Raw genomic sequence first — 22,500 nt, 5'->3', positions numbered from 1 at the left:
TTCGCCACCACTTGTTACTTGGGTTTTTTTTTAAAAGGAGAAAAATTTACCCCTTTTTTTTTTTTTAGGTGGATCCCCCTGTTTGGTTTTTTTTGGTTTTTCCCGGGGTAAAAAGATTTCTTTTAAACCCTTTTTACTTAGTTTTTTTAAAAGGTTTTAAACCCCACCACTTTTTTTTTTTTTGGGGGAAAAAAAATTTCACACAAAAGGGGGGACTTGGCGCCTTTCTTTACCTTTTTTTTAAAAAGGTAATTTTGTACAGATTATCACGCCTTTTGTAGTATTACGCATTGTATAAAGCAGTATGTACAAGGGTGTTATTTCGAGGTTATAATACTACCACCTTTGTTTTTTTCGAGGGTAATAATTTCAGACGACGAATTTTGCGGCCGATAAAGGCGATAAATAAAGATTTATTGAGCAATAATGGACCAAGCAGAGACGCATAGATTTGGAAATTATTTCGCTCTGCGGCTCATTCAATGGAGCATGGAGCCTGAATGGAAATAATGCCACAGGAAACGTAAACTACGTTTATTTTCGGGATCTAATCTAATGCAGAGATTTATCGTATCGCGCGGTTGTCGCGGCTGTCTTCACGAATGACAGATGAATTGAAATTCTTCCGGATCTCGCTTCATCTACATGCAGCAAGTTCGGAACAACATTGTCGCGCAATAATAACACGATTTTTAGTCCAGATTGTATCTGTTGCTTGGGCACAAGAAAGATCGACATCACTTTCGCATAAATCAGCCCGCGGAGCGCCGAGTCCGCGCGGCAATTAATTATAGAAGTGCCATGCAACCGTCATATCTGGGTTGCTGGTTCAGGGTCGGTTCGGCCTCACGGACGTGCGGTTTTTATATCTCTCAAACATTTCGTCAGACGACGAATGTGTCTTGTGTATATGTGCGTGCACGAGTCTCTCTCTCTCTCTCTCTCTCTCTCTCTCTCTCTCTCTCTCTCTCTCTCTCTCTCTCTCTCTCTCTCGGTGTGTTCGTATACCGTGGCAAGTGGCATCTACATGGATTCCCTTTCGCATTACGCCCGGCATTTCTGCTCATCGTACCGGAAACAGTATAGTCTACCTGCCTCTATCCTGCGGATTCTGCACCCCTTTTCTCACTCTCTCTCTCTCTCTCTTTCCCTCTCTCTCTCTCACTTTTCTCTCTCGCTTTCCCGCAGATAAGTGGAAAGCCAGTACGACGTAGGTCGAAGTTTTGGTGGATTTACAGAATCTCAAATTCGTACCGGCGTAAGCGGATCTGGCCTCTTTCTGGTCAAACGAGTAAAGGTCGACCTTGTCGCGGGCGGATAGTCAGCTTTTGCGGCACGAGACGGGACGTTGATGGTCCTCTTCCACCGCATAGGGAGAAAATACGAACAATGGGACGAAGAAGATGGAACCAACGTGGACCCAACATTCGCCGCAGAGTACGGCTGATGAACCACCTGGTGGATGTGCACACGCGCGCGCGTGCTTCGAAAAGCCAGAAAGCAAAGTTCCATCAACATACATCCTGGCATCTATTCGCCTAGTCTCGATCTCTGTCGCTCTCTTTCCTTCATCAGCCTTCCTCTACCTACGCTTTTCGACATCCCTCGGTCGTCTTCGTCGTACGTTTCATCCCTTAATGCTTTTAACGTTGGACCTCGACGCAGTTAGCATGTAACGATCCAAATAATGGACCGTGCACAGAGATTTGTCAGTGTCCGAGCGGCTCCAAGGCGCGTCGTGACGCGTTTGCACCTTCGTGCGTTTTTCGGTGGATTCACTAGTACAAAGTTTGTCCCATTAAAGAGGAACAAAACTGTTCGATGCACGGCAATTGCGCGCGGACGATTATCCCTTGTATTTTATTTGCATCTCGCGATTAAAAACGTCGTGATTTATTTCTTCTTTTACTAATATCTCGCATATTTCTCGTAGAATGTGAAAAAAAAGAAGATAATAATAAATTATATCAGTTTCATTTCATAGTTATACAATAAAACTCAAAGATCGTTTGAAAGCATACAATGAAAATTCAGTATTACATATTATATACCTAAGCAGTGGTACATTTAATTTTTCTAAATCTAAATGAACTAAATTTGTTTGCAAATTAATTAATCAACCGTTTAAATTTTCATTAAAACAATTATATAATTTACGTGTAACATTCAAACTTTGCTGTTAATATTACTTGTCTCATTGTCAGTAGTATTGGTCAATATTTATCCAGTAAAAATTGACCAATTTATTAAAGTCCTTCACGTTGATTTTAATTCTCTTTTTTTAAGCACATATTTTTTAAAACTTTTTAAAATTTATTTTAATATTATAAAATACACTATAAAAGGAGATAATAGTAAATATTTATTTAAATATTATTATATATGTATATAAAGTATCTACTCACATTTGCGAGAGTACAATTAATTAATTACGATCCACGCGCGAACTAATAGGTGAAATTTGAATAATTTTGCAATATTTTTTATACGGCAATCCCGACATTTGAATGTGATGCGCATTTATTAAGGCCTATCTACATAAGACGCAGAACGCAAGTCGCAAGACACACGCACAGTATGTCAATCTAACAAAGAGGCTAGGTTGACATGTAGACTGTGTGTGTGCTTGCGACTCGCGTTCTGCGTCTTATGTAGATAGGCCTTTACATTGCGATGAAAAAATGAGAAAAAGATGCGAAGCTGCAATCCGTTCAATGTTCGCGATGTTTGTACAATTCATGAAATGAGAAATATTTACTTATTATATTATTAGTAGGTGTAATTATCTAATCCTTGTATAACTACATACTATATAACTACAAAAAACCGTTATTTAATTATTATTTACAATTTGGAAACAACCAATAAAAGTAATTTCAAAGCCGTAAAGATAAAAAAAAAGGTTTAAAAAAATACATTCGTCTTTCATATAACTTGTAAATTGAAAGTTATGACAAAATAAAACCCACATCTTAGAAGTTACTTTAAACCATCTCAATTTTTATCGTTGACAATTTAAATTATCGGAAAAATGATCACAACTCAGCCCCATCGTTTCTCGTCGTTCCCGCGTCAGCTGACTTATTATGAGCTATTAAAGTTTTAGGATCTTGCCGAGCTTCGATATGGCTTCGGTGGCGTAAATTTATATAAGAGTTAAAGAGCTTTATACCATTTATTCTATAAAACACACATAATAAATGTCACGACAAATACGGTCCAATACGCCGATATTAGAAATTTTTATGACACGTCAGATATAGGTAATTGACCGTCATGTAAAATGTCTTAAAATACTTTTCTTTTTTATTCTTTTATTTTCTCATTTGTCTCTTCTTTCGATTTGGACAAATTCAAAATAATTTCTTCTCGTAGGTAGAACGAATTTAATCGAAAGTTCTTTTCTCACGATTTTGCTCGCCCGCTTGAATGATGACGTTCATCGAAATCTACAAATCAACTTTCGCACGGATATTTCACGGTAATGTCTCCGAGAACGTGTTAGCAGACGCCAGTGACCATGTCGCCGACGACGAACGCCGTGGCGCAAAGCCGTTTTGACGCACGCGATCCCGAAGTTTCCATTTACGATACTTCCACGCGGAGTTTCGTACGAGGTCGCCGGGACGAGCAATTCTCGTGCCTACGAGCCGCCAAATCCAGTGGGTTATCCAGGTTATCCAGTGGGTTATCCAGTTCATGGAAAAGAAACATTAGCGTCGGTGCTCTCCGCGAGTTTGCTCCTATAAGCCGGGAGCGATTGGCAATCTGATGTTTTTCTGAACTACAAAATCGTTGCGCGTCTTTATTGCTTCTGATTGCATAATGACGTAATAAAGGTATAGCACAAAATTTTAACGTTACGACATATCGTGGCCTGCAGATCGATCGTCAATGCACGGGTATTTAGGTTTACTTTGTACGACGGCGCAATTCTTATGCAACTCCCGGATATTCTTCTACAGCACACGATACGTTTCAGCTAGAAAATTAATTTGCTTTCTATATGCAAATATCGGCACACGCTCTTCTGTTTTTTAAATTAAATTTCTTATAAGAAATATACGTATACTCGTGTAGTAGAAAAAAATAACACGTAGAGAATAAAGGAAGCGTTCAGAAAGATTCAAATTAGCAAGCACATATTTAATCAACGCAGTCAGTTCAATGTTCAATGCAGATCTTTGGAGATCCGCCCGTTAAAAAGATGTTCTTTCACGATCGAGGAAAGATTTGTAAAAAGGAAGAAAAAACTCGTTTTCTTCGACCGTCGGGACTTAAACGCAGTCCATGCTCCGGAACCGAGAAATGGGATCGGACCGAAGTCTTAGGAGCGAACTATCGGTATCAAGGCGACGATAGCGGAACAATGGGGCGGTTGAGAAAAGGGGGTGGTTGAGTGATCATTCGGCATCAGTCAGAAACGATTTCCGCCGCGGCAGATTTCGCTCGTAGTGGCGGCTCGTAGTTAGTCGCGGGGCAAGCCAGACAAATGTTCAGTCACCCCCTTAAAGGAGGCGACGTGGAAATGCGACGTGCGAGGTACCGTAAGTAAGAATAAGTGAAGCTAACCAAGTCGAGCGGTGGCCGCGTTCCCTCCGAATCCCTCCGAACAATACGACAACGACGACGAACGATGGTTTGCGTTTGGCGTATGTAAAATTCGCAGCGTACCGTCGCATTTATCGCTGCACGGCGCGTTACGGCGTTACCTAGTCGAACCAGGTCGTCGTCGTCGTCGTCGGTATTCGCCCCGTAAGCGGCTGTCATTTTTTAGTAGAGTAGCGCGTAAGTAATGACGAGAGGTTGCGAGCCGAGCCCGCGATTCGGGACAAAGGACGGAACGCGACGCGACGCGAGACGCAAAAATAATTTTTGAGCGTTACAAATGAACGTGGATATAGCTTCGAGAGTCGGTAAAACTTCGAATATTTCCCATTCTGCATTCGTATGCGATGTATATAATGGTGTTTTCCCCGAAACGGCCCTTTCTCCCTGCTCTCTGCCCGGTGAACTCCGCGTTTCTCTCTATATTTGTCAAAGACGACGAGCGCCGTCTTATGGAAAATTTGTAGCTGCTACTCGAAATCAGGTGAAGCAGGCATCCGTGTGATTTGGGAGTGGGGATTTTATTGGATTCCGTCCTACCTACCTTTTATTGGCCCTCTGTGAAACGATCACGGTGGGCCCCCTTTGAGAACTCAGCGTATACACAGTCGCGCATAAATGTACGTACGTATGAGTCGCGAACATATAAATATGCCGGGCCATCTGACTTCTCCCGTCGAACCTAAACGCTGAGACAGTCCGGTTTACTGGACTGTTTAATTCGGCGACGGAAAAAAGAACTTTGATACCTTTCCCGCGCGAGCGGATCGGGAACCTCGTGAAACGCTCTCGTACAAAATTATACGATGTATCTAAAGAGAACGTAAATGATAAAAAACCCGTGTTTAAAAATGAAAATATATTGCACGCAAAATGAAATTTTTCATGTAGTACTCATAAGTTATGAGTAATTATTACTGCACTGGGGGGATGAGACTTAATTATTCATATTTTTATATCACAATTTAAAAATATTTTGTGCATGATAAAGATATTGATATGTTAATTATTCTGTTAGATAATCAATTTCTAATCCATTTTAACGACATTAGCGATTTCGCGATATAGCGCTCGCACATGCGATATTCTAATGGCTAATTTCACGCTGGCTGACCAAATTCTTTTCGAAAAACGGAAATGTCCACGCACCGCGCGTGCGATCGATCACGCTAACGAGACTACGAAACCGTAAACTAGCTTCTCGATATATAGCGAAATGCAACACTATTGAACTTTATTGAAATCCCCCAGAACTCGAAATCAGCTGCCTGAGAAGGAGGGAATTGTGCGCGAGGGACGATATACTTTATACTTTTGCGAAAGGACGACTATTAACGAACATCCCCCCTCTTCCTCTTGAGAATTTATTTGTACAAAGTTATAATTGTACTCAAAGGCGCGGTTCACCCTGCGTTCATCGTAACGTGGTCGAGGATCCCGATATAGGAAATACTCGGAGGACCCCACTCTGATGGATCGATTTCCGAGCGATATTTTTTTTCATGCACGTCATGCCGGCAACGTGCGTCGTAACATCATGCGCGACACCCTTTGTTTACGCGAGCGGTTTGCAATCGCGCACCGCGTACCGGATTGTCGGACGTGGACGATCTTTCGCGTTTATCTCGTGTAAAACACAATGCCCGCTCCGAGGGAAGAATTAATTGGAATGTTTGAAAACATCACCGCGACCAGCCGGTGTTACAAAGTAGCGCAGCTCGTGCGGCCGAGCAATAAATATTATACCGTCCCCGCTTCTTATTCGCCCTCACGAATATTGCATCAATTTGATTTAAAAAAAAGAGGGAAAAAAAGGTTTAAAAAAAATCCATATCTCCGATGTAACCGCTTCCGCGGCGAAAGAGGGGGTATGGGGCGCGTTCTGGCCGCGAATCGAACAGCTATCGATATAAAAGGGGAGGGAGGTGTGAGGAGGGGGAAAAAACCGCGACGGGCCTGCAGTCGACGGGCAAGATACAAGGCAATATCGATTGAATATTAGGATCTGCGCGGGGCATGCGGAATCGGCGCGCACACGCATTAGCCTCTTTGACTTGCTAAATAGGTTCATTTGAATGTTTAAATTCCGGCTTCATGCAACTCAATTTGCGAGAGGACTCCGCGTCTGGTTAATTCCTTTCCTTCGTCCCGCGGGTCACCTCACGTCCCTCACGTCCCTCACTTCCGCCCCTTCTCCTCCTTCAGCTTCTCTTGCTTCACCTTCTCCGCCAACGCCGAAGCTACCCCGAAGCTGGACTGTTAACTTCCTGCGCATTTCGAGAGCGTTGGACATACGGAAACGCCCGACATACCCCTCTCTATCCCTCCTCTTCGAGCTCTCACATGGTTCCCCCTTAATTGGAGAGTATTATTTGCGCTCTGTTACGTCTGATCTTTTACGCATGGCGACCTCCCGATTGCCAGACCAACCCGCCAAACGCGGACAAAAGAAGAAGGTCGGAGTGCAAATGGAGATTCGTTTAACATAATTCGCGGCTGGCACGAGACGGTGAATGAGACCGAGAGAAAATAGCTGAAACGGCGGTGGAAATAATGAAACCGCGGTACGCCGTAAATTTACAATTATCGAACCAATACTTCGTCTCGGACTGCAATTAAATTCTTACAGCGCAGTTTCTCCAGTAATAATGGCACATCCTTTCGCGCGACTGCATGCTCATTGACAAATCTTTATTCAGCGCTCATCCGACAGCTCCATTAAATAATATAGTGTGTTATTCTTGAACCTATATTATTATACTAAATAAAATTATTTTCTTGTTTAATTAAATTGTATCCAAAACCGCCGACAAGGACGCAGATTACCAAAACTCGGGAATTTACCTGTAATTTTACGTACGATATAAAACATTTAAAACATTAGAAAATATGCCTATAATGGGTGCTTTTTATTTAGCAACTTAAGTCGACACAAGCGTCATTCTTTTTCCAACATCTAATAATGAACGACAAAGAGTGACGCTTGTGTCGACTTGTTTCGTTAACTGGAAAGTACTCAATAATTTGCACACTAATAGACACGCATTGTACATCAAAATGTACGGTATATAAATATTATTAATAAAAATTCCGTTAGAAATTATAAAGTAGACCATATCACAAATGGCAGACTAATATTTTCATAACTACATTAATCGGAATAGTACAGTTCCGGTTACCGGTAAAAACTTACGCGTCCAAGGTATCCACATTAAAAATATTGCAAAATTTGGTTCCTAGTGCAATGGAAAAAATCTGAAAATACTGCTCTCTTGATCACGGTAACCTCTACGCTGCTCTTAATATATATATATGCTTCACCTCGTGTCCTTACCGTATTCATTATTTCAAACCGTCAAATGAAATCTTGATCACAAAAAAACATAATACTCGGCGTGCAATGAAGTGGGCACTTCAAAAAATATATTTAACAATCTTGAGTTACGCATCCACATTAGAGATAGTACATTCGAAATAAACCGTTGAGAATAATTGGACAATAAAACTACTGAAATAAACATTTTTTCGTATATTAATATCTATATTAATATTTCGTATTAATAAATAATTCGAAATTTTGCGAAATTGCTGTTAAAACTTTTTTAGTATAAGTCCCACATGTCGAACTTTTCGATTACTATCTGCGAAAGCACAAATAATCCTTTCTTTCAGCACGCTCCGTCTCTTAATTTATAATAATCTGCATAAAAATTATAGCTATTAATAATAACATAATTTCTTAAAAGTTAAATCAGGCTCAATATGATATTGTAATAAATATGTGTGCACTAGAATCTTATTTTTTAATATAGTCGAAACAGAAACTGCTACTACAGAAAATTCTGTATTACTGGTAATCGTTATAATTTTTCAAATGCTTACTTGGTCTGTATGCAATCATGACATACTTTTTTATGTCATTCTCTTTAACTGCCACCATTCGGTATGTCGTGCAACGATTGTAACATAGCATGTAACAGACGCTTTGAAACGTGCGATCGTTAAAATCGCGATTCCTGGCGCAAATTGTCCGATTACCATCATTATCACTGTCCTCCTCGTACATGGCCTGAGTATTCGTCTCCTCTCCCAAACCGATCACTCTTTCCTCGTCGCAGTGCTCGCAATTGCACGCGGCTACATCCTCGATACCCATCGCGAAAATAGGCACTGCGCACATTGCAGTAATTATTACAGCATCACAAGTTGCCCCTTATCGAAATTCCACGAAAATTGCGGTATTGTCATTCAATTATTCTTACGTGCATGCAATAATTATACCCCACAACTCTTTACGTGTTTACGTGTACTTGTGCGTGGAAAAATTGATAAAAAATATTCCGTTTTCAATTTTACTCCAAAATAAACGTCTGCCTATGTATATACGTACGCAATGCAATCACGATGTACAACGGTCGCATGTTCGATATCTAAATCGAGAAATGAGATAAAGCGCGGTATATGAGATGTTTGTCGAGTTGCAAAGTGTAATCGAAACTGAAGCTCGTTAAACACTATACGATGACGTTCGTTCGTCATTACAGTGCTGTAGCAGGAAAAGCTTGTTTTACGCAGAAATCACAGAATACTGTTATCAGGATGTACGTGAAAAAAATATTGTGTGTAACCGTACATACATTTTAACAGAAAAGTGTATTTACTTTTTTTTTTTTCGTGGAAATTCATAATCATGCAGCGCAATTATAACTACGTTGCTGCATAATTAATGGCACACTAAGCACGGGCACATCTCTCTTGACAAACGCGAGTGCTTATAGCCTTAACGATTAACTCGGGAACCGTGAGTGACGAGCACGTGACTGCCGATATATCGGGAACATCGGCACACTGACCTCTGATCTCCTCAGAACGTAACTTAATATGCGTACACAGACAGTATAGCGTCGCTATAACGACGTGACGACACGAAAGCAATGATTATTGTCGATTATTTCCGCGTATCATAACGTAACGTCGATATTCGGTTACATAATTGATCAAAAAATTATGTGCGACATATTACTATAATTATATGTACAGTTTCTAACAGCTTCGTAATATCGTACAACTTTGTTGCGATAAAAGCTTCTGCGCAATTAAAGTGGTTATATTAAGAAGTTGATATACCATTACTTCAGTATCGAATAAAAATTATATTGAAGCAGAGCTTGTACAAAAATTGAAACTGTTTGACTGTTACTAGCAAGAATTTTTTTTCAAATTTTTTTCAAACACGCTTTTTTGCTGTTTTTTTTTAAATAAATATTAACCGTTTCTTTTTTTTTTTCATATAAAAGCGCCGGCTGTCGTCGTGTTCCACAGCGCTCCCAAGTTATCGCTTTTATGTTAATTACTCGCGGGTGCAATGGTAATACGCAGGGTATAATGGACTCGCGCGAGTCGAATGAGATAGGTGGCCCTAAGCTTCTTTCTCCTGGCACTCGAAAAAAAAAAAAAGAATAATGAATATTAAAGCTTCCACCGTGTATTTCCGTGAAATAACGTTTAAATTGTTTCTGCAATATTTAGCTGTGAATATTCGCTCCGCAGAACTAATCAAGAGATCTGAATAAAGCAGGACACGTTCTAAAAATCGAAATAAAAATGACATACATAGATATCTAGTGTATTTATCTTATAACTTCCGCGCAACTGTGGGTAACGATATATTTTCGATTGATTGAAACTCTTATCACACGAATTGAAATGATGTAATTCAAGTGATTGAGAGCGTTCGCGAAAGAGACGACCGATAGACGTCTACGTCTACAATACCAAGAATCTGTATGTGTGTATGTAATCTTTTAAGTACGAGCGTATACCGCTCTCTCTCTCTCTCTCTCTCTCTCTCTCTCTCTCTCTCTCTCTCTCTCTCGTTCTGACACCTTAAATCTTGAAAGTTTATTGCCATGACAATAACCGCCAGCCGGCACAGCTAACAATTATATAATGTCCTGATTTATGGACTAATTTGCATTTTAATCCGACCGCCCATTGTTGCTTGCCATTGTCGACGGAATGCGCATGTCGTCTACTTAAGATGGTAAAGTTCGAGAGGTTGAAACGAGGCCGTGTCGTCAATTTGTAAGACAATGAACGCGAGAAAACGAGATAGATGTTACAGGCACGCGATATATAACATTGGTCTGCTTGAAAATTAATCAAAATAATGTGAAAATTAATTAGTTAAGGGGGTATACTAGTTTGAAAGATTGTGAGAAAGGGTATTTATCAGGAACTTTTGTAGGGAAACGAAAAAAGTGAAAAACGAAAAACTTTACATGTTCTTTTAACCTTATTTTAAGAATGTATTTTTATTTTTTAAGTGACAAAAATGCTCTTTTTTATATTACATCCTATATATATATATATATATATATATATATATATATAGTCTCTAAGAGGTATAAATGAATTAGAATAAACATCATACGTTTATTAGTTTTCTTTTTTAATAAAATACTAACAAAATTTTGTGAAAAAATATAATCTATATTTTTAATAAAAAAGCCGTCATTCTGGCCGTCCAGAATGGAAATATTGGTTCAAACAAGTGGCTCAAACAATAGCCACACTGCTTTAAAATAAGATTTTTGGTTTTTGCGTTTCCCAGATACCTAGACCAGCTATTATAGAATCATTTATACCTCCTATAGTAACCAGGATATAACATAGAAAAGAAGAGCATTTTTGTTACTTAAAAATAAAAATATATTCTTAAAATAAGGCTAAAAAACATGCAAAGTTTAGCATTATTCGCTTTTTTCATTTCCGTACAAAAAATTTCTGAAAAATTTCTTTTTTACGACCTTTCAAACTTAGAATACCTCCTTAAAGGACGCATTATCTTGTACCTTTCCCCCCTTTCTGCATATATTAAAAGAACATATAAAAATTAATTAATCAAAGACGCATCATTTTGTGCTGTTCCACCCTTTCTGCATATATTAAAAGAACAATCACTGACGTATTCACTTCGATCGCACTTGAAACTCTCTAGAATATAGAGGACCAAATGAATGGAAAGCGAAGTCGTTGCTCATGCGACGAATACTGGAAAATATTCCAATTTACGAATGGTATAGTTCACTTTTCCTACGACTCCTCGCTCTTTCTTTCTCTTTCTCTTTCTGTCTCGCAATCAGTTCTTGACTCTATTAAAGACGCGTCCAGACCAGATCCATTTGCCAACCCGTCCGTCGGTGAGAGCAACCTATCCGCTAGCTAATTGGTAATCATTCACACCGATATTTCAACTTTTTAATCTAGCATAGGAATGCGACAGCTAATACTTCATATCACACAAAACCAACTCATCAATTAACGGCCATCATCCGTCCCTTCTTCGCGGAAGAAAAAATTTACTTGTTTAATAATTTTAATCTACAATGGTATAATTTAATTTAAGAAACAATAATATTTTTTTCCTCTTGTTAGATACGTTACATTTATCAATTGTCCCGCGAGAAACGTATAAATCATCGTGGCCATCAATTTGAGAGCTGATTTAGAAACGATATTCGCGAATTCGTAGCGCAGAAGTGCGGCGGACAACGTAGAGGTTGATCAGGGAGTAGGGGTCGGCGGAAAATTGTCAATCAGTGCAACCCATCCGGACTTGATTACTGCTCCGCAATCGCGCTTACAGCCGGTTCCGAACCTCAAAATCGCCCGGCCCGATTTTTTATGTCATAGTCTCGAGCGCCGGTTATTCGCCGCCGAGTATCGCGGTTGTAAAATATTGTCCGGCGTTCGATCCCTCCCGTGCGCACCATATGCGGCGATCTTTTATTATTTTATCCGCACGCTGTTCCTTTAATTGCGTTATCGTGTACCATCTCCTATCGCGGAAAAAAATATGGAGCGCAAAGCAAATTCAGACATTCAGGATATTTCAAATTCGATCTACATGACATCCCGTAACTGGTCGGACGGACGGTGATTCCGCATAAAAAAAAGAGTGACGGGAATGTCGAATAGAATTTTTTCTGCGAGGCTATCCCTATTTTTGAAAGCGTCGTTTTTGAAAACTGCAAAATTAATAATGGCCTTTCTCTCCTTTCTCGATATTATTATCGTTTTTCAATCGGCGTAGCCTATCAAATCGAGCGTTATATATGAAATTGCACATGTACTTCCCATTTTGAGACTGTATCGCGCGCGCGCGTAGATTTATGCATGTATGCGTCCCCGGACGAGCGTATTTACCACTACACACGTCAAAAGTGAAAGCCCTAGCCGTTATTTTTGTCATCCAATCCGCACTGCCAGCTAGATTCTCCCTTCATTTTGTTGTATTCACGTTTTCATCTGCCTCGTGCTTGTCCAGCGTGGCGCAAAGCAGTTGAACCGCGTCATGGTTTAATCAGAACCAATATGTCGCACTCTCATGCGAATACACACCGCGATTTCTGCGAAAAACGCGTTTAAAGTGTGCATAAAGTGTTTGAAATTTCTTTGTAAAATACGTGTCATTTTGATGACCGATCTATATGCGGATGTCTTTCGCGCAAGATTTCACGTATTTTCCAACGGAAGAGAGTCGTACGACGAAGATCCACGACAAACTTTTTTATAACTTTGAATTTAGATTTTCTGTTTACGATATACAATATAAACGAAAATCTGGCGGACATTACGCGTGATTAAATAACGAAATGTGAGAATGATGTTAGACGATTAAACGGCCGCGGCGGTGGTAGCGATGTAATATCAGTTTTGTGCCAGTTTCTCCTCTTGCTGCGCGCGGCGTATTCGCGCGATGGTATTATATGGTTAAACTATATTATAAACGCGCGCAACATATGGCCAGCCATACATCATATACCTACTTCGATAAGAGATAAGAGCCATAACTTTTCGCGGCGTTACACACTGAAGTGCGCACGGCCAAGCGAATTTCCGCTGAATTGGAGAGATTAGTAAAAATCGATCGTGCGAGAGAGAGAGAGAGAGAGAGAGAGAGAGAAAGAGAGAGAGAGAGAGAAAAAGAGAGAGAGAGAGAGAGAGAGAGAAAGAGAGAGAGAGAGAGAAAAAGAGAGAGAAATTTTATTTCTGGCGAAGCACGAGTTGTGTGTCACACCAAACGAGAGAGACGATCCGGGAAAAAAAGGAGTGCACGATTGACAGTTTAACGTGGGGGCAGCGTCGGGGGAAGAGTTATTATTAATCGCGGCTTTAAAAAGCGAGTTACGGAGCAGAACGCGTGATCGTGCGATCCGATCGGTTGGATGCACCCCCGTAACCGGAGGTGCACGGAAACGCACGTCCTACTCAAACTGGAGCTGTCTACGCTCCCGCTATTCTATCCTCCTGTGGCGAGTATTGTATACTAATAGTCAGTCACTCGATATAATAGTTGCACGTGGATAGCCATCGAACGCGTATTCTAACTAACATATACATATGTATGCGTATATATGACGTCTACTGTCTAGGCACATTTGTGATTACGCTAGGGTAAGACTTTGCGGGAGCGTGGTAGATACGTGAATGAAAGTCGATCGTATGTGTGTGTGTGTACACGTGGGCGTCGTCTACGCCCTCCATTCACACCGATTGATGCGATATGTATCCTGGATTTATGTATGCGAGATGCATCCCTATATTCGAAAGAAAAGATTGGTTAACAGATTGAGTGCAGATGTACGAAATAATACAGTCGTTACAGTTTTGTCAAAATTAATTCTTTTAATTATGACTAATTAACGTAACACTGTTGGGCTTTTTATACATAGAAACGTGTGCCTATATATATGCATATGCGATAGAATAAAATTTACACGTTGTTAAATCTTGCGTCCAATTTATCTGTAACTACGTATTGATTAATTCTTCGATTGTGGACACGCGTTTCCTACGTCCGCCCCGAAACTCTGACAGTAACACTATTGAAGAATCAAGCTTAATTGGATTTTCGGACTCTTATTTTGAACAATCATAACGCGACGAGTGTAGACGAGTGTAGATCCCCAGATCTCGAAGTTAAATTAAGCAAAAGCTAAATTGGAGCTAATTCTCCGCTGGGAGCCTTATAAAAAGAGAGAATAAAATATACGTAATAATAGCACAAAGGTCGCCTTTCATCGAAGAATTTAGCTCTTTGTGGGCTGCCTCTGTAACAATAATAGCATCTGCCCAGACCCAGGTCACAAGTCCCACGCGTGTGCGACGGATTCATGATATTACGACTACGTTGTAAAAATTCACACGAGCAAGAAATAATTCAATGTGCTCGACGCGAGGGCATCCTCGTGGCTTCATTCATGAGCCGCCCTCGTTAGTAACAGGGGTCGGCGCTTCGAATACAGTGTTTATAAGTGTGACGTGTGGGAAAGATGCGCGTCGGTCGCAGATCAAGGGCCGACCCGGTAGATCATCAAGGAAAATGAACATCATCGAAAAAAAAAAAGCCGATGACGCGCGAGGCAACAGCTGCGTCGTCGATTCAGCACTCATCGCTGGGCGCGGCGGACGCGGTGTTGTGTAATCGGTTAAAAAAATAATGAGGCTATGCCGTGCATTTTTTATTAAAGCCAAAAAAAAAATAAACAAGAAAGCGTTCCGTTTAGCGGTTTCACATTTACACGCACACCGCGCCGTTATACAAACACGTTTTAATAGTTAACTCGTATAATCCGCGTATCGGGAAGCAGATATTAATGGCCCGCGATATTCCTACCAGGATAATACCGCTGCATGCTGATGAGTAACGTTCATTACGAGAGCATTACCTCGGGATAACCTGTGTGCAAGGGTGCAGACTAATCCTAGATTGATAAGTAGAATCCTGTGCGTACCGCCGTGTATTCACGACCGGTGAATCTTGCGAACTCGACGTTCCTCTACCGGATATGTAAGATCATTTCCGTAAATATAAGGTAACGTCTATCACATCAGGGGTAACGAGTTAATCCGGCGAGTAAGGCTAAATTTATGGATACTAACTTATTCTTACATAAGCACACCCTCGCCAGAATATTTTATCTTTATAAATTTTTATAGAGCATACGGATTGAAGAATAACGCCATCCTATTCACGTTAAAAATATTCTACGTTAAAAATATATTACACGCGAATGAACTTTTCAAAGAACTTGGAGCCTGACACGCAGCGATATTTATAAAAGAGAAGAATTAAGACTTTCGGGCATTACTTCGTAATCGCTGTTTAATCAGGCAATTACCGGGAATTTTTACCGAAAAATTTATTTCGGAAATGCAGCAGCGATGATCTTCGATCGCCATAAATTATTACCAGGCGATTAACCGCGGAAGATCCGTCTGAAATGTCATCAAGGAGTGTTCACAGTCGTCGCGCGACTTAACTTATTAACTTATTACACGGCGCGGCAAAGGGGGGGAGGAATGCGACGACGTTAAACGGTGTTTATAGAGTGCGCCTAAAACGAGAGCACTCGAATAAATTATGTGCGTGCGGCACGGAGCTGCCATAACTTTGGCGTGCGGTACTGATTATGAGGGATATTATGAGGGATATATGCCGTCTGCTGGGACGCGTATTCCATACTACGTAAGAATGTAATGTGACGTAGGAAACCATCCCAGAGGCCTTCGTGTCTTCCTCCCTTTTTTCCTTTTTTTTTTTTTTTTTTGACAAATATAAATTCTCATCTCCAACGAAGGAATGAGACACCATTTCTCCGGCGCGTTACATACGCGACATCGCGTATCCGCGCGCGGTAATTTTTAAGCAGATAGCATTCCAGAGAGGTGCCAACCAATACCATCGAAAGGAGATAAGTACATCGATCGGCCGTTGTAGTTCTTTAGAAAAATTTGCATTTACGATGCGCCGAAGCGCCCCTTAAACTCACTCCCCTCGGTCTTACAGCCAGCGTAGCGATTTGAACTCTTCAAAGAGCATCAAAGCGGACTCTAGTGTTTCCCCGAAGTTGCCGCAACACACACTCGCCCGCTCATCGCATTACGTAAAACTCTCGGCGCGGAAACTACCCCGGAGTTCTTCTAACAATCGAACCTTTTCTCTCCTCACGGGCGCGCCTCCGCCCGAACGAGTTCTCAAATCTCTTTTATGCGTCGCGCAAAAATCCGCGATTACGGCGGTGAATCTACGCGGATCGCAAAGCCGTAATTACGCCCGTTCGGACGGAATGCCCACCATCGCGCCGACGGTTATTTGCAATTCGTTCCATCTACTTAAGCGATCGTGTATATCTGAAGGAAGGGATACGGAAAGAGAGAGAGAGGGGGGCGGGGGAGAGAGAGAGAGAGAGAGAGAGAGAGAGAGAGAGAGAGAGAGAGAGAGAGAGAGAGAGAAAGAGAAAGACTCGATGAGTCCAGACTCAACTCCGCGGGGTTCAGAAAAGTTCATCGATGCTAATTCGCCGATGAACGGGCGAGTCTCGTGTGCCGTCGGCTCGGTTTGCCCCGGCGACTTTGTAAAATCAATACCTCGCGGGTTTCCTGATATAGAAGTCTCGTTAAGCTCGATATTATCGGGGCTTTGAATACTAATTCTGTATGCCGCGTTTACCCGCGGATAAACGAAACGCTTGTTTTCGCGCGGTGTTATTTGCGAATATTACCGGGGTATAGTACCAACGTTGGTCGATCGTGTGCGTCCCATTTTTTTGTCCGTGGTATCAAAGATTAATGGAGAAAGGAGACGAGAGCCGTGCCAAATCTATGATTAATCGACCGCTCCGTTTCGTTATACCGCTCACGTGTTACGGGAAACTGTGTTTGTCCTTATTTTTTTGGCCGCGCCGGTTAATTGAGATTAGCGACGATATTCAAAGAGGCGCAATATCGAAGAGATTTATAATCGTGTTATGTTTTTTAACGCCAGTTACGTGGCATTTCAATTTTTCTTCACGTTGTTACGTTCTATGATCAGCGTGGGAGGTGCATTGCGATATTAAAATTACTTGTGAGGCTCATATTTATGATAATTATTTGAATTTTAAAAGCGTGTCAGGTGAGATAATTGTTCTACGCCGTTTCGATTGCAAAAGAATAGATTGTGGAATATCTGCTTCGATAAGTTATTGTCACGATGATATATGTATCAATTTTTAATGGCGCGAATTAATAATCGCTTATCGTAACAATTAAAGTATCTAAGATATAGATAAGTCTACATAATAAAGTATAACACGTACGATGATAGACCATTTATCGGTAATACTTGAAATGTAACGAATAGATTATTTATTTCGTTCGTTTATTTTGTAATGCCCGTTAAATATTTCTGCTAAACTGTCTAGTACGTGGCTTTAGAATGTGTTTTTTTTTCTGTACGTCATATGACACGTTGTGTTTACACGTGTCGGTGCGTTGAGTTTACGCGCAGTCATCACCTAATATCGACACTCGTGCAGGCAAGCAGGTAACAGTGCGCGTCATTCTGCGTATCTTCGCGTTTCTTTTCGAAATGTGCAATCACGATATATAATAAATCATATCTACCCAGTCAGATTGCCTGAATTGATGTCGATGGCTGAGTACCAAATTGTACGATAGTTACAGTAAATGATTACTATAGCTCGCGCGGTTTTATTAGCCAGTCGTGAATGTACTGACAAGAGATAACGATCACGTAATTACGAAACCGATACTTCGCACAGTTTATTTATTTGGAAACTCAAACGATGAAGAATTGTTTCGCGATGATTACAAACAATAATTGTTTCCACAGAGATATTTAAACTCGAGTATATTTTACGCGCTTCGAATTTTTCACCGTTTCAAATGTAATTTGCTTTACATTTTGAAGACAATAACGCAAAATAACATATTTATGTCGTTATAATTGTGAAGTTCATTCTGTTGTGATTACGCATTTATATTTTTTGCATCGTAGCGAGTATCAAATAACTTGGACACTCAAACAAATCAATTATCTCATTATGTTTTAATGATATTTTTATTAATATTTTAACCCATTAAGTCTACACTGAGAAAAAAAATATTTTAATAAAAAAAAATATCCAAATAAATAATTAGATGGCTTCTAACAACTTATTTATTTAATATAATACACATTTTTTTTTTATTTAAATTGAATAAAAATATCTAATTCTAAATAAATATGTGTATTATATTAAGTAAACAAGCTGTTAGGAGTCACCTAATAAATATTTTTTTCTCAGTATAATCCCTATACGCTGTTCTGGTTTTGAATTCTTATATAACTCAGGTTCTAATCGAAATTTTTAGACCGCAATTGATATTTAGGAGTAAAAAGAGTTCTTTCCGAAAATCTAGTCGGCAATGCGATAGGATATCTTGGGGGGAAAAAAGGTGAAAGTAGAAGCAAAAAGAATAAGTGACACCTGGCTTTTTACTGTCAAATATTCAACTAATAAATAATTTTGTCTTACTTTTTGAGTAGAATTTTTATTATAAATCACTCAAATAATAATTAATTAAATTGATTTATTCTACTAAAAAAAAATGAAATCATTTATTAAGTATTTGTCAGTAAAAAACAGAAACTGACTTCATTCATTTTACATCCATTTTCGACCTTTTTATCTTCTTTTTCAGATATTCTATTCCATTGCCGACTACATTTTTGGAAAAAGCACCTCTTTTTACCCCTAAATACCAAAGTCTAAAAGTTTTTATTAGGATCCGAGTTACAACAGGATTTAAAACAGAAAAATGCGTAAGGACCTCCTAGAATTTAGATAAATCTACAGTATATGTAATGCAAATTATAGATTTTTAGCAGTAAATATCGACACACACAATATAAATTTAAATTATCGTGAGAAATCTTTTTGAAAGATGCGTAAAATCCAATATCATCTTACTTACCAATTTCGGACGCTCATCTAATTTCAAAAGCGTCGCTCACTCAGTTCATGTCGCAGGCCGTAAACGCGTTGTCAATGCCTAGCCAAATCATGAGCGAGAACACATGAGTTTCGCAAGTTTCGTAACTCACCAAAAACGAACGCCGAACGAGCCAAACGTAAGTGAACTAACTTCTTATGATAGTTCACTTACGTTTCACGATCATTTCGAGGATATTACTGTTTCCGTCAATGTTTTGATTTCAACTTTTCAAGGTGTCCGGCAGCCAAACACGATCCCTGCACGCGTAGCGCGCCGCGCAAAGTTATGCGAGTCACGTGATCGACACCGCCGCGCACTTTGTGTCGAACCGTATCGCAACCGTTCCGCATTTTTTCACCCCGAGTTTTGTGTACGAACAACGGGTGCCGAAGTGCCGAACGGCCGAATACTGTAAAAGGGTTGGTTTATAATAGCCGTAACCGTTGATTTAAGCCGTAATCTTTAAGAAATTGACCAATCATAGTCGATTATTCTTCTCACATTCGACTGTGATTGGTCAATTTCTTAAAGATTACGGCTTAAATCAACGGTTACGGCTATTATAAACCAACCCTAACGGGCGGCCATCTTGATATGTTAATCGGCTCACACGGTCTAGCGGTTTCGATGATCTTTTTTAGAGAAAACGTGCGAAATCCAACATCATCTTACTTACATCATCTAACTTCGAAAGCCTCGCTAAATAATTCTTATCGCAGCCTCGCAGGTCGTCAATGCGTAGCGTCGTCAATGCATAGCCGAATCACGAGCGCTTTACGTTCTCGCGTCTTTTTCTCGGCGACGTTCCTATATATATATAAAAGAACGTAGCATATGGCATATGAGTTAAATAGGTACACGAGTTTCGCAAGTTTCATAACTCACCCCAAAGACGAGCGTCGAACGAGCCAAATGTAGGTGATCTAACCTCCGTGATGGTTCAATCATTTCGAAGATGAAGAGATATCCGTCTCTGTTTCCGTCAACGTTTTGATCTCCTTTGTCGCGCAGCCAAGCGATTCCTACGCAGTACGCACCTCGAGATCGAGAGCCTTCTCTCTGCTTCTCTTTACTACGCAGTACTGGCAGTACGCACGTTCACGTATTAACGCGTCGCGACTCGCGACTCGCGACAAGTTATGGTTATGATGGCACAACAACTGCGGTTATGGCTGTAGTAATGGCTGTATGGCGTATGGCTCCTGCATACGGGACGCGGAAACGCTTGCTGCGCGGTAGCCAATAAATTTCTGGTTCTCACGAAAAAGCGACACGCTGATTGGTTACCGCTATATACTGTATACTGTGTTACCGCGTCGATTGGGCGAGTGACGTGATCCGAGACTGCCGCGCACGGCGCGCACTTCGCGTCGAATCGGATCGCGATCGTTCGGCGTTTTTCGCGCTTTTCCGCTCGTCCCGAATGAGCCTTCGCGTGTAAACAGGAAACAGGTGTCGGGACTGTCGGGAGCGGGAGTGCCGATGTGGCCGAATACAGTGACGAAACTGACAGGCGGCTATCTCGGTATTCTGTATTCTCGGCATATTAAGGGGATGCTAAAGCCGTCCAAATTACCGACAATTCATTTCAAAGCTCTCATTTTGAAACGGCTTTACAAATCGCAAAATCCTTTTACAGGAGTAAAGTAGAGGTACTAATGAAGGGTGGGATTGTCAAATAATTAGTAATAATTGAAAAAAATTTTAAAATGCTGTCACCTCAAAACCTTATTTTCTGATATAAACAGTTGTATACGTAATATGTACGAAATTAAACTTTCCCACCCTTCAGAAGACGTGCACAAACAATAACATACCTTTGAAATTGAGATTGAAAGCCTGGAATAAAAATGAGAGCTTTGAAACGATCGTGTATATTTTTCACAAAAATATTCACGCAGAGCAGCAATTATGTCACAGCAGTAGTTCACGGATCTTGCGAGAGATGGCGAGATGGCGCACGCAGCTGTGGGCAGTTTCGGGGTTGGCTACATTGTCTGGTTTCTACACAGCAATCGAACCAGGACAGATATATGATACAGATATCTCGTTAGGCATTTTTACATTTTTTTCAATTATTACTAATTATTTTACAATCCCACCCTTCATTAGTACCAAAACTTTACTCCTGTAAAAGGATTTTGCGATCTATGAAGCCGTTTCAAAGAACGAGCTTTGAAAGGTATGTGGTACAGATATCGCGTCAGACATTTTTACATTTTTTTCAATTATTACTAATTATTTTACAATCCCACCCTTCATTAGTACCTAAACTTTGCTCCTGTAAAAGGATTTTGCGATCTATGAAGCCGTTTCAGAGAACGAGCTTTGAAAGATATGGGGCCCGATTTTCTATCTACAAACGTAAGCGTAAACTCTGCTCTAACAGAAAAGCTGCAAGCTTATTGGCTAAAAACTGTGCGACAGAGAGCAAATCAATTTGCAGCCTTTCTGTTAGAGCAGTGTTTGCGCATATGTTTCTCGTTAGAGAATCGGGCCCATGTGGTACAGATATCTCGTTAGGCAATTTTACATTTCTTTTAATTATTACTAATTATTTTACAATCCCACCCTTCATTAGTACTTAAACTTTACTCCTGTAAAAGGATTTTGCGATCTATGAAGCCGTTTCAAAGAACGAGCTTTGACAGATATGTCGTACAGATGCCTCGTTAGACAAGGACAGATATCTCTCGTATTATTATTTCTTTCTCTATGTATGTAATTTGCATGCACCCATTTATTCCTCTCTCTCTCTCTCTCTCTCTCTCTCTCTCTCTCTCTCTCTCTCTCTCTCTCTCCCTCCCTCTCCCTCTTTCCCTCTCTCATTGCTGTCCCTCTCTCTCTTAGTACACTGGGTAGCGTATACACTTAGTATGGTAAAATCAGGATTTTTTGAAAATCTAGGGTATATTTGAAGAAAGAAAAACGGTAATGTTATTTAGAACAAAAAACTCTGTTTATTATTTCGTTGATAAAATGTTGAGAAATGTAAACGAAAATACATATATAAATGAAATATATGTTACTCTACACCTTATTCTCGTAGTGCACATGCTGTTAGAG

The 22,500-nt window shown here is 40.3% G+C and overlaps 2 protein-coding genes across 5 annotated transcripts in view; both read right to left on the bottom strand.

Moving 5' to 3' along the window:
- LOC143901453 (sentrin-specific protease 1-like) overlaps nucleotides 1-19,515 on the bottom strand; it is a 156,814-nt gene extending 137,299 nt beyond the window's left edge. For all 3 annotated transcript variants that reach the window (XR_013258074.1, XR_013258075.1, XM_077413780.1), the window contains exon 1: nucleotides 19,414-19,515. The gene's annotated coding sequence lies outside the window, so the exon portion shown is untranslated. The remainder of the gene's footprint in view (nucleotides 1-19,413) is intronic.
- Nucleotides 8,123-9,158, bottom strand: LOC143901511 (uncharacterized). 2 transcript variants are annotated; one of them, XM_077413879.1, is made up of 3 exons: nucleotides 8,999-9,158; nucleotides 8,491-8,778; nucleotides 8,123-8,308 (listed from the first exon to the last, which is right to left on the bottom strand). In XM_077413879.1, the coding sequence occupies exons 1-3, from the start codon at nucleotides 9,027-9,029 to the stop codon at nucleotides 8,277-8,279; spliced, it is 351 nt and encodes a 116-aa protein (XP_077270005.1). In that variant the 5' UTR covers nucleotides 9,030-9,158; the 3' UTR covers nucleotides 8,123-8,276. The 2 variants fall into 2 exon arrangements, with proteins under 2 accessions (XP_077270005.1, XP_077270006.1); XM_077413880.1 differs by having other exon boundaries at nucleotides 8,871-9,012.
- Nucleotides 19,516-22,500: the final 2,985 nt, after the last annotated feature.

This window comes from Temnothorax americanus, unplaced genomic scaffold, assembly GCF_048541705.1.
Source record: "Temnothorax americanus isolate GAGA-0224 unplaced genomic scaffold, ASM4854170v1 Scaffold34, whole genome shotgun sequence".
In the NCBI taxonomy this organism is placed as follows: domain Eukaryota; kingdom Metazoa; phylum Arthropoda; class Insecta; order Hymenoptera; family Formicidae; genus Temnothorax; species Temnothorax americanus.
The sequence above is the reverse complement of the archived record's forward strand: the minus strand, read 5'-3'. Positions and strand labels throughout refer to the sequence as shown.